We start from the raw sequence: 12,111 nt of genomic DNA, 5'->3' as shown, positions 1-12,111 counted from the left end.
CATGCTTGTGAGATACTTCATGTACTTAGGTTTCTTTTTTTTAATATAAAACTCCTTAAATATGGACCCGTGTGTCATTCTTACTGATCATTCTACAGTTCTGACTCAGATTTTGAGCTCAGATAGAATTAGAGACTGGTCCAGTTGGGGAGCACCAAAGACTACATACATCTCTCTCGATACGCACCACAGATGTGCCATTGGTAATGTTGGAAGAAGACTGGTTTGTGTGCCGACATGCCTTAGACAGTTTCATACACTTAAACAACCATTAACACACCTTCCCTCCCGCCCCCGCCCCTTCAACCCACAACTAAGGAATCATTCTGGATAGCCTAATTTGTGGCATCACATCCGTTAAAGGCTCCCATTTAATAGAAACTTCTCTGTGGGACTCTGTACCTTTGGCTATCCATACTCAACCCTCCCTGCTTTCTTCACTGTACAATAAAACTGTCTCTTTCTTGCTTCCTCCGAAATAAGGGTCTGAGTTTTGACCTGTTTCCTATCAAAGTACTGAGATCATTTTGACTTTGTATGTCAATGATGGGTGTAAAGGGCTAGTTAAATAAGGCACAGGTTGATAGCGGGAGGTCATTTTCTAAAAATATTTGAGGTTATATGGATGAAGATTGTTCTCAGTGGAAAAAAATGTAGACAGATTGGGTTTGAGATTTTTTTAAATGAATCTTATGTAGGTGGTTGAGAAGGATTTATTTTTTAAGGCAAGCTGTGCATTTAAGCTTTGGTTCTGGATCTACTCTCTTAACTGCAAACACTGTTTCAGAGGTTTTGTGGAAAAAGCAGGCATACACCACTCTTCTGGGAATGTCACGTATTCTAAGGAGGGTGTAATGCTTGCTTATTTGGGCCCTTCGATGTCTTGAGAAAAATATTTATGACTCACAACGAGCTAATTAGACTGCTTTAATTCACATTTACATTATTGTATAATCCTGCAACGAGTTATAATATAATATATAACCCAGCCAAAATTGTCTTGAAAGTCCAAATTATAAACCACTAGTTTCAGCTGCATTTACAGATAGTACAGGCTTTTTAATACTGAGGGAGTGCTCTTAATATTTGGTCCTTTTACTATTGCTCGCATGTGATTCCTGCAGACTGAAACTTAACTTACATATGTGAATAGGGGCATCCTTTAAAAAAAAGGCTTCACTTTCTGATTTTGCACAGTAGGATATCTGATTTTAAAAGATTAGGCCTATTTTAAAATCTGTGTGTTTATTTTTTGATTATTCAGATACCCAAGCTTCTTGTTCCTCATTACTGTGAGCTAGTGGGAGCGAATCCCAAAATTCGCCCAAATCCTGCCAAGTTTCTTCAGAACTGTTGCAGTCCCAGTGGATTCATGAGCAACACCTTTGTGGAAATCAACCTTTTTTTGGAAGAGATTCAGGTATGTATTGTTAGATTGACCACCCATCTCTCGGACAGTGCTTCCATTGACAAAGCATTCCAAAGGTTGTTTTCAGACTATTAGTTCATGGATAAGTTCAGAGTGCTCATATTTCTCAGGTCCTTGCACGAGTAACTGGTCAGGCCATGTATTTGAATTGAAATCCAGTTCTTAAAGCCTGAATTTTTAATGTTAAAAACCTGGATCAGGTTAGCAAATCATCTATTGAGCTGGTAAACTTGAGCTGTCAGTTTATTCATCTTTGTCATACTATGTTTCCTGTCTGTGGTTTTAATGGCACTTGATTACCTGAATCTTCTGCCCCTTGAGTTTAATATTGCTTCTCTTACCCAAATCTTACTCAGATTCTAATGAGAAGGTACTGTGATGGTTAGTCACCTTATGTCCATGAGTTTTACTGTGTTTCTCTGCTCATTGTAACAGTGCTTTTCCAGTTTGAGGTTTACGTTTTCTCTGCTTCTCAAATGTGACTCTTCCCATCCAATTTGTGTGCATATTCTTCTGCAGCCCTTGAATCTGATTGTGCTTCTCCGGCCCTTGTATCTGATGGTGCTTCTCCTCATGCGTGACTCTGCTTCTACTGTTTTTGTGTTGGGCTATGCTTCTCTGGTCACCAGATGACTGTTCTTCACGAGTTCGTGTGTGTGTATGTGTTTGTTTCAGCTGTTCCTTTGTTTCGCTGTTTTCCTATCTTTGTGTGTAGTTATATATCTATTCCTTGTATATGCCTTTGGTTTGATGTTGATATGTGTATTTGTCTATATATGGTTCCAGGGTGTATGACTACTTTATCTGGGTTGTAATGTAGTTGACCAGTGATCCAACAGCGTACCTAGGATTCAGTAGGTTAGTATTCCCATACGTCCGTGTCAGTATTTCTTGCATTTTATGTGGCTGTGCCACTTCCAAACTTCATTCTATTTGTGGTTCGATGATCTGTGAAGGTGGCTATATCTCTTGGGTTGAGTATTCCAAATAGGTAAGTTTCTGTATTTATGAGTTGACCGGCGTCTGGGTAGTGCGAGATTGTTTATGATCTTATTCTTTAGAGGTATGTACTTTCCAGTTTTAGTGACTGTTGATTATTTTAACTATGGGTTTGAGGAGTAATACCGTGTTCCTCTTTTCGTTCATGTATTGTGACAACATTCGAAAGTGTTTTTGTCCAAATGAATGTCTTTATCCTATTTGTCCTATCGATGTGCATTGGGATACTTGTATTGAAATAATTTGTGAGCTTTTTGTTTTTTTCTAAAAGATGTGCAGTTGCCCTGTAAACCTTGACTGTCTTGTGAGCCATACTTTTAGTTAGCATATTTTATGGTTTGGGTACTTTGATTTTTCTATTCATGTTGTGATTTATTCTGCCAGCTAATCATTGGATCTATCAATTTCTCTATTATACCCATAACTTTCACTTTTGAGATCTGACAATGGAAGAAGTTATGCTTACTCATTATGACATTGAGTGTAAGCCCACAATGCCTCAAGTAGTTAACGTCTTCAGATTATTTATTTTTTCCACTGTCATACTTGGAAGCAAGACTAAGTGCTGTGTGTGGAATGTTGTGGATAGTTGAAGAGAAGCATAAAGACTTGGAGCTGATAAGAAGGTTGACAGAAGAACTGAAGTAGAGAGCATAAATGAAAAGGAAGATTATGCCCGAAGGTAGAGTAGTAGAACACAATTAAACCAAGTTTGAGGGCAAAAACTCAAAGGAGACATGTTTTTTATGGTGCTTTGGCCATGGGAGGGAAGGAGACTTTTTAATGGGTGTTCTACTGTACCCGTGGGTCATTTATGTATCTCAACAGAGTGTATGATGGAAAAGACACCCTTTAAATGTTGTCTTAGCCAACACAGTTAGTCTAAAATCTAATCTGTGCCTGCAAGTTTTAGGGATGTGGAGCCTGTGCCTAATTCCAACTTAAGACTGGTAAAACTAGAAAAAAAGCAGTTCTGGTAGCAAGATGTCATGGCACAAGTTTAACAGCATTTCATCAAAGATTTTGGGATGTCAGATGACGAGGACTCCAGTATAGTTGAAGAAGCAGAAAAGTCTCACTCCAGGCAGAGTGGGTCAAAGATTTAAGAAGCAACTTGTTGCATGCTGCCCGTGGCCCGTTCTCTAGCGGGAGCAAAACTGACCGCGGGAGATACTGGCAAGCTGCTGCAGTCCCTCATCACACTTACCTTAAGGCGGCAAGCCTAACGGTGTGTTCTGGGACACCAGTCTTCCTTCTGGGGACATAGTAGGAGACAGCTTTGCTGTCTCCATAGGGAGTCTTCTTCCATGAGTCCTTTAGTGAGTCAGAAAAAAAGATATGCATTAAGATCTGGGTCATATTGACAAGCTATTGGAGATTCTGGGCTAAGAGGTCTTATCTTTATGTGAAATCATAGATATGAATTATACTAAATGGGGCTTTTCTTTAACATATTTGGTTGCCTGTGTATAAGAATCACATGTAAGAATTACTACATAATCTAAGAATGGAAGCTGGTGTTTTTATATACTTCGATGTATGTGTGTATGTATTTATGGCTATGATGAACTATTCCAATAAAACATTTTTTTTTTAAAAAGGAATTCTTTAGTGAGGAGCTCTAGGATATATTACACTGCTCCGTCCAAGATGATGTCTCTCCATGAATTCCTATGGAACCTTCTCAATCCAACATGGCAGCCTAATTTTCGGTGGGATATTTCCTGTTTCTCTCTAATTATGGAGAGGAATCCTAGTGAGTCCTTGCATCGCAACACTTTTAGGTTTCCTGTGGTGCACTCCAGTTCTTTCTTGGAGTTCTCCTGAGATAGTTTTCTTTTTTTTTATGGAGTTTTATGTAGTGCAAACTTGACCCAAAGGTATCAGATATCGGAGCGCTTTACACGAGTACCAGTTGCATTACATGAGGACACACTCATTTTTGTTAGGCACGGAGAGATTAAGTGATTTGCTAGAATCACAGGATGTTTTGTGCGTCCTTGCCGAGAGTCGAACCTGGTTCCCCAGATTTGAGGTTGACCACCCTACCCCTTGGGCCACATCCTCTCCTATATTTCTTGTTGTTTCCCATCTGTCTGGCTCCTTCATTTCTATCGCTGTCTTGACTCCTGGTTTGAAGTTCACACAGCGGCTTGAAGTCATCTTAGAGGTTTTTTGCCCTCTGGTTTTCCCTTACTGCAGGGACCATTTTCTGAAAGCAATGTTTTGGCTACGTGCATCTGTGTCGGCAGCAACATGGCTACTGAAAGAGGTCGCACATATCTCTGACTGTCAAAAACCGTGCAGATCTGGGTATCCGGTTCAATCAGCAGTCAAAGACTCTGTACTAGGGATCAGCTCCATGACAGTTTGCGGGTGGATCAGGCCCATGCCCAAGCCGGGCTGAAGACCGCTGAAATGCCAGAAGCCGGTCCTCAGAAGCTTGCTTCCGGTCCAGGGAAGGCATGACTTGGCAGTTCGGGCTGGACTGTTCCCATGAGGCACAGGGTCAGACTGATTTGCATATGGCCATGTCTGAACTGGGGTGGCAGAGTGGGCTAAAGAATGGTGATGGATTAATCCCACATCTGTTGACTGGGTGTGAGTGTTTGATTGGTTCAAATGCTCCGTCCATCACCACCCCCTTTTGTACCACTTTGTTCGCCATAAGTTGGCAGGGTATGCTCAGACGTGAGTCCCTTGCTCACTTTGCCACTGGATTCAAGCAAGCCGGACTGAAGACGACTGAAATGCCAGAAACCGGTCCTCAGAAGCTTGTTTTTCCGGTCCAGGGAAGGCATGGCTTGGCAGTTCGGGCTGGACTGTTCCCATGAGGCACAGGGTCAGACTGATTTGCATATGGCCATGTCTGAACTGGGGTGGCAGAGTGGTCTAAATAACGGTGATGGATTAAACCCAGATCTGTTGACTGGGTGTGAGTGTTTGATTGGTTCAGATGCTCCGTCCATCACCACCCCCTTTTGTACCACTTTGTTCGCATAAGTTGGCAGGGTATGCTCAGACGTGAGTCCCTTGCTCACTTTGCCACTGGATTCAAGCAAGCGGGTTGAAGACGGCTGAAATGCCAGAAACCGGTCCTCGGAAGCTTGTTTCCGGTCCAGGGAAGGCATGGCTTGGCAGTTCGGGCTGGACTGTTCCCATGAGGCACAGGGTCAGACTGATTTGCATAAGGCCATGTCTGAAATGGGGTGGCAGAGTGGGCTAAAGAACGGTGATGGATTAAACCCAGATCTGTTGACTGGGTGTGAGAGATTGATTGGTTCAGATGCTCCGTCCATCACCACCTCCTTTTGTACCACCTAGTTCAGATGGTTCAGCAGCAGATGCAAGAATTAAAACAATTTAGAGATTAACATTTTTGGCTTAGGCAATCCCTAATGTTTAAAGTTTCAGATATTCCCATGGTATCACCAACCACCTAACGGTTCTCACGGGATTAAAATAAATGAAAGGAGTCAATTCACTTTTGACTTTGCCCTGCTCAGTTTCTGCAAAACCGGGTCTAGGGGCGATATTTAATTAGTGAGTTTTCTGGACCAGCGTTAGCTTGGGTGACTCCTTTAGTTGTTCCAGTCTCACTAATTATGAAACATTCTTGACTGCCTTTAAACAACTGTTTGAATGAGTAGATGTGGAATAATCTAAGGAAAACATTCTCTGTGAAATCTAGCAGGGTATTAAAGATGTGTTGACATACATAACCCCCTTCAATCAGCTAGCAGCTAGATGTCATGGGTACAACAAACTCTGATAACTCTTTTCCACAGAGGCTTCACGTAAGAAGTAAGGACTGAGCTTGTCAATTCTGCCCCATCAGAATCTTTCTCCACCTTAATAGACCATGTTAACGCCGAGCAGAAAGATGACCTTATGCCAGCCTTGGTGGATCCAGACTTTCATTTCGGGGATGGAAGTTCCTCCTGAAGAACCTGTTTCAACCTCCAACAAAGACATAATTCAAATAGGTCTAGCTCGGGTGCTCTTTCTGATACCAAAAAAGAAACTTGCTGAACGAAAGGCGTACGTATGTTTTGCAGATCCCCTGAAAATCTGATCTGTGATTGCCCGATCTGTCTGTCATGTTTCGAGGCGCCGAAAGATTACGGCCACCTCGAACTACACTTCCCGAGGCGCCGGAAGATTACGGCCGCCTCGAACTACATTTCCCGGCATGCTGTGCGTACGCCACGCACGAACGTGAGTGGCGCGCGCATACCAGGAAATAAAGGGCTGAGTCGGACGGCGGTTAGACGCCGATAATTCCGTTTACGTGTTGGCGTGTTCCTGGATTACAAGGCTGGTAGCGGTAAGGGTGGCGGACGTTCACTGAAGCGCCAGAACTGTGAGTAATCAAGAGCTGTGTGGTGTGGGGCGTTGGTAGTGTCGATCCCAACAACACACCCACAGTTTGCCTGGTTCCTAGGAGCATCACTCGGAGAGTGTTGCTAGGAAGTTCACGAACTTCAAAGAGAGAGTTTGAACTAGGGGGATTTTGGTGTGGTCGATCCGGAAACAAGTCCTGTGACTTGTGTAGCCCCACGGAAACCCCTAGTCACCTCTTATACATATTGTATATAAGCGCCTTCAGGCACAGTAACGATAGGACTCACGTGAACCCTATTGAGCCTCGTTACTGGTATCCCTCACATAAACTGTACTTCCTATATATATATGTGGAGAGTGTATACCAAGGAAGAGAGAGTCACAGAGTGAGTTAACACTGTGACCCAGTTGCGAAGATTGTGCTGCCGGTGTGCAGAGTTCATACTTGTTTCTTTATTCCCGAAATAACAGGAGACAGGAGGGGTAGTGGACGCAAATAAAGGGAACTGTGGTATCCTATGTAAAGACTTTCAAGCATTGTTCTGGGTAGGTGTGTAATCTCTATAGCGCACTAATCACGAATCTGTACACTGAACCAGTGAGATTGAATCTTGTGTATGTTTGTTTTCACAGTCAGGCACAGTTCTGCAATCCATACCCTACCCCTGTCTCCATTGGACTAAGGCATTGTGTATTTTCCTTTACAGGTAATGAGTAGGGGCAGTGGAAGGGTTGTGGGTGGAGAAAAGTAGAACACTGGTGTAGGTCAGGGAGGTAGGGTGTTCTAATAGCGTGTTCTTTGTCGTTACAGATCTCCCTCCCTGCTGTTCCCTTCCTTTCCCGCGCCCCGCTGTATCACCTTAGTCGTTCGTGTTTTATCTCGGAGCACTGGGGTTGTTCAGTGGGGCCGGGATTAGGACTCTCATCACAGCCCCGAGGAAGAAGAGAGCCGAGCCTGATAGAATTATCGGCCTAAGGATTTTACCTCCTCTTGGCTGTGTTGGGAATCAACCATGACCACCTTAGAGGACGTCATGGCTGCATTGGCCTTAGTACAGGTAGAGCTGGCAGCTTCCAATAGAGAGGTGGCAGCTGCAAGGGCTGAAAACGCCCAGATGCGAGCCCGGTTTGATAGATTGCCTTCTACTACCACCTCAACAGGGGCTTCTAGTAGCACTTCCCCTACCACGTCTGTGGTGGTTGAGATGCCCGCACAGATCCCTCTGGCACCACCAGAAAGATATTACGGGGACATAAAAAAGATTCAAGTGTTTATGACACAAGTACAGATGCACTTTATGTGCAAACCCAAGATGTTTGCTACACACCAAGCGAGAGTAGCTTTCCTTATCTCGTATCTAGGGGGGGAAGCCGCTCAGTGGGCGGTGCCCATAGTAAAAAGGGATGACCCTCTTCTGTACCAATGGGATAATTTTAAAGAGGAGTTCGAAAAAACCTTCGACAGGAGGGCAGAAACCCTCACAGCAGACAGAGAGTTGTTGAAGCTAAGACAGGGAGATGCAGATCTGGTCACATATCTCAACAACTTCCGGAGACTCGTGGCCGAAACTGATTGGCCAGAAGCAAAAAGAACAGCCTTGTTCTATCAAGGACTGAACGAAGACATGAAGGACGTTTTGGCCCAAATAGATCCCCAGCCTCGCACATGTTCTGCTTTAATTGATCTTACCTTACGCTTAGACCATCGCATGAAGGAAAGAAAAGGAGAGTCTAAGAAAAAAGATAAAGCAGTGATGCCGTATGAGCAAGCCGGTAGCAGTGACAAACCGGCTCCTGCTTCCGAAGCAATGGAAATAGGGGCAGTGAGAGCCTCACTAACCAACAGCGAAAGAGAACACAGACGCAAACAAGGACTGTGTCTTTATTGTGGGAAAAAAGGCCATTTTTTACGCGAGTGCCCGGTGAAGCCAAAACTCAACCGGACTCGGGGAGGACAGAGTCTTGCTGGAGTGGCCGCAAAAGAGTCGGAAAACTACATGGCTTGAAGGTGAAGGAAGGGAAACCCTCAAGCGTCCACATCATCCCTTCCCTTACTCCGAGTACGATGGACGAGCGGAACCACCTTTTTTTGAACATGTTTTTGCACATAAACGACATACCTCAAGAAGTACAAGTAATGGTTGATTCTGGGGCTACAGGCTGCTTTATGGACTGTGCTATGGCTCGTCGGTTGGGAGTGAAACTGGTCGCTAAAGACAGACCTGAAACAGTCTACGCCGTGGATGGCAACGTATTGCAAGCAGGCCCTATTATCTACCACACGAGAGAGTATGAAGCCGTTTGTGCTCCGTCCCATCATGAACGTCTGGCATTCAACATCATAGAAGCCCCACAATATGGAATCATCCTGGGTCTCCCATGGTTGCAAAAACATGACCCTGACATACGGTGGAAAACAAAAACGATCCAGTTCCTTTCGAGTTATTGTCACGACCACTGTTTTCCAAGGATAAGCAATCCGACTCCAACAGCAAAGACTAATTACGCTATAGCTACGGCAGCAGAGAAAGAAGTCACGCTGCCTTCCTGTTATGATGAGTATAGGGCTGTGTTCAGTGATAAAGAGGCAGAGGTACTTCCACCACACCGAACATATGATTGCCGCATTGACCTCATCCCTGGTTCTGAGATTCCCAACGGGAGAATTTATGCTCTAACACTCCCTGAAACAGCCACGTTACGCGAATATTTGGACAAATACCTGGCCTTAGGTTATATTCGCCCATCCAGATCTCCTGCAGCATCTCCTCTATTCTTTATTCCCAAGGCAAACGGGGAAAAAAGGTGTTGCATAGACTACAGGGCGTTAAACGCCATCACCGTGAAAAACCAGTATCCTTTGCCTCTGATCCCGGTGTTGCTGGAACAGGTCCGGGCAGCACGCATCTACACAAAGCTGGATTTACGCGGAGCCTATCACCTCGTCCGCATCAGACGAGGTGATGAGTGGAAAACCGCTTTTAAAACACGGTACGGGCTCTATGAGTACTTGGTGATGCCCTTTGGGCTCTGCAATGCCCCTGCAGCTTTTCAGTTTTTTTTGAATGAAGTCCTTCGGGAATACCTGGATCGACATGTGGTCGTGTATATAGACGACATCCTCATTTATTCAAATTCAACGGAAGAACACATCACGCACGTAAAAAAGGTGTTAAGGGCACTACAAGACCATCACCTCTTTTGCAAAATCACCAAATGTGAATTTCACGTCACAACAGTGGAGTTCCTTGGAGTTATGCTTACTCCTTCAGGTCAAGTGATGGCGGAAAGGAAGGTCCAAGCAATTGTAGAGTGGCCCCGCCCCTCTAACGTCAAAGACATCCAGAGCCTGTTGGGGTTCGCCAATTTCTACAGAAGATTTATATCGGGCTTCTCTGGAATGGTGTCACCACTCACGAAGCTTACAAGAAAGAACACCCCGTTCGTGTGGGACGAAAAAGCCCAACAAGCCTTGGACGCCCTCAAAACTGCTTTCTCCTCCGCTCCTGTACTGACGCATGCCGATCCGGACATCCCGTTCGTAGTAGAGGCAGATGCCTCTGAAATAGCCCTGGGGGCTGTGTTATCTCAAAAAGACGAAGCAACCGGCATCCTACATCCGATTGCATACATGTCTCGGAAACTCAGCCCTGCGGAAATCAATTACACCATCGCGGAGAAGGAGCTACTTGCCATTCGTGATGCTTTCATGGAATGGCGACACTGGTTGATGGGGGCTCGACACCAGATCACGGTTTATACAGACCATCGAAACCTTCAGTTTCTACGAGCCGCGAGACATTTGTCTCCCAGACAACTAAGATGGATGATGTTTTTTGAGGAGTTTCGTTTTGTGGTTACGTTCCGGCCTGGTACCAACAACAGGAAGGCGGATGCTCTAACACGGAGAGAGAATCTCTTGATACCATCGGAGAAACCCGTGCGGTCCATCATTGAACCTGCAAAAGTCATAGGAGTCACCCAGACTGATGACTTTTTGTTTCGTGTGAGGAGGGGAGTGCAGACATGTGTGTGGCGCACTTGGCTCAGGCATCACCCAGAGTGGAAACCAAGACACGGCGTGCCGATGAGAGGAACACAGGTACTGGTACCCACGATCGTTCTACGAAAGACAGTGTTCTCTTGGTGTCATGAGGTGCCGTGTGCTGGTCACATGGGGTTCGTCAAAACGTTAGAAAAAACCCAGAGGCAATTCTGGTGGCCTTCCATAAGATTGGATTTGCGCAGATGGGTAACGGAGTGTGCCACTTGTAGTCAAATGAAATCAGACAGACAGAAACCGCAAGGATTGTTGCAACCTCTGCCCACTCCAGAGAATCCGTGGGAGAGGTTCTCTGTCGACTTCATTGTGGGGCTTCCGAAAGACCAGGGCAAGACGGCCATTATAGTGGTTGTGGATTTTTTAACAAAAATGGGCCATTTCATAGCCTGTGCCCAGGTACCCACAGCAGGACAATTGGCACATCTACTTCTGGTGAACATAGTACGAATACATGGTCTTCCTCGGGACATCGTGTCCGATCGCGGGGCACAGTTCACTGCGAGATTTTGGAAAACTTGGTGTACAGCTTTACACATAACCTCGTCTGTGTCCACCAGTTTCCATCCACAAACGGACGGACAGACGGAGAGACTAAACCAATCTTTAAAACAGTACCTCAGATGTTATGTGCAAGAAAGCAGCGACTCCTGGGTTGATTGGTTGTGGGTGGCAGAAATAGCCTATAACAACACTCAGCATGCATCCACTCAACACACCCCTTTCTTTTGTTCATATGGACACCATCCCAGGTTTACCCCTATGTTGTTGCCTTCTGATAACGTGAAGCTGCCGGAGGTGAGGGAACGGATGTTGCGGGTGCGCAGAATCCTTCTGAATGCACGCAAGAACCTTGTGAAGGCCAAAGCTGGTTACAAACGCCATGCCGATATGCACCGTCGACCAAATCCGGTGTATCAGAAGGGTGATCTGGTATGGTTATCCACAAAACACATTAGGTTTAAGAAGCATAGTGTGTTTAACCCGCGGTTCATTGGACCCTATCGGGTGGTTGAGCATGTGAATCCGGTGGCGGTGCGCCTGCGCTTGCCTGCACACATGCGCATCCATCCTGTGTTCCACGTCTCCCTCCTAAAACCCTCCAGAAGTCCGGTTCGTAGGTCCCCTTTGCCTCTCTGGGTGCAACAGGATCAGGAGTATGAGGTGAGGTGCATTCGGGACGCTAGGAGGGTGAGGGGTCGTTTGCAATACCTTCTCTCCTGGAAGGGGTTTGGTCCGGAGGAGGATTCTTGGGAACCGGCGTCGGCTGTTCGTGCCC

General features: G+C 45.4%; 1 protein-coding gene across 2 annotated transcripts in view; it reads left to right on the top strand.

Moving 5' to 3' along the window:
* The window catches only part of SCYL1 (SCY1 like pseudokinase 1), a 990,258-nt gene that overhangs the window by 246,875 nt on the left and 731,272 nt on the right, over positions 1-12,111 (top strand). For both annotated transcript variants that reach the window (XM_078660868.1, XM_078660869.1), the window contains exon 6: positions 1,265-1,420. In XM_078660868.1, the coding sequence (XP_078516994.1) occupies positions 1,265-1,420 (156 nt within the window). The remainder of the gene's footprint in view (positions 1-1,264; positions 1,421-12,111) is intronic.

Source organism: Lissotriton helveticus, chromosome 9 (genome assembly GCF_964261635.1).
Source record: "Lissotriton helveticus chromosome 9, aLisHel1.1, whole genome shotgun sequence".
Classification (NCBI taxonomy): domain Eukaryota; kingdom Metazoa; phylum Chordata; class Amphibia; order Caudata; family Salamandridae; genus Lissotriton; species Lissotriton helveticus.
This window is presented reverse-complemented; position numbering and strand designations above follow the sequence as displayed.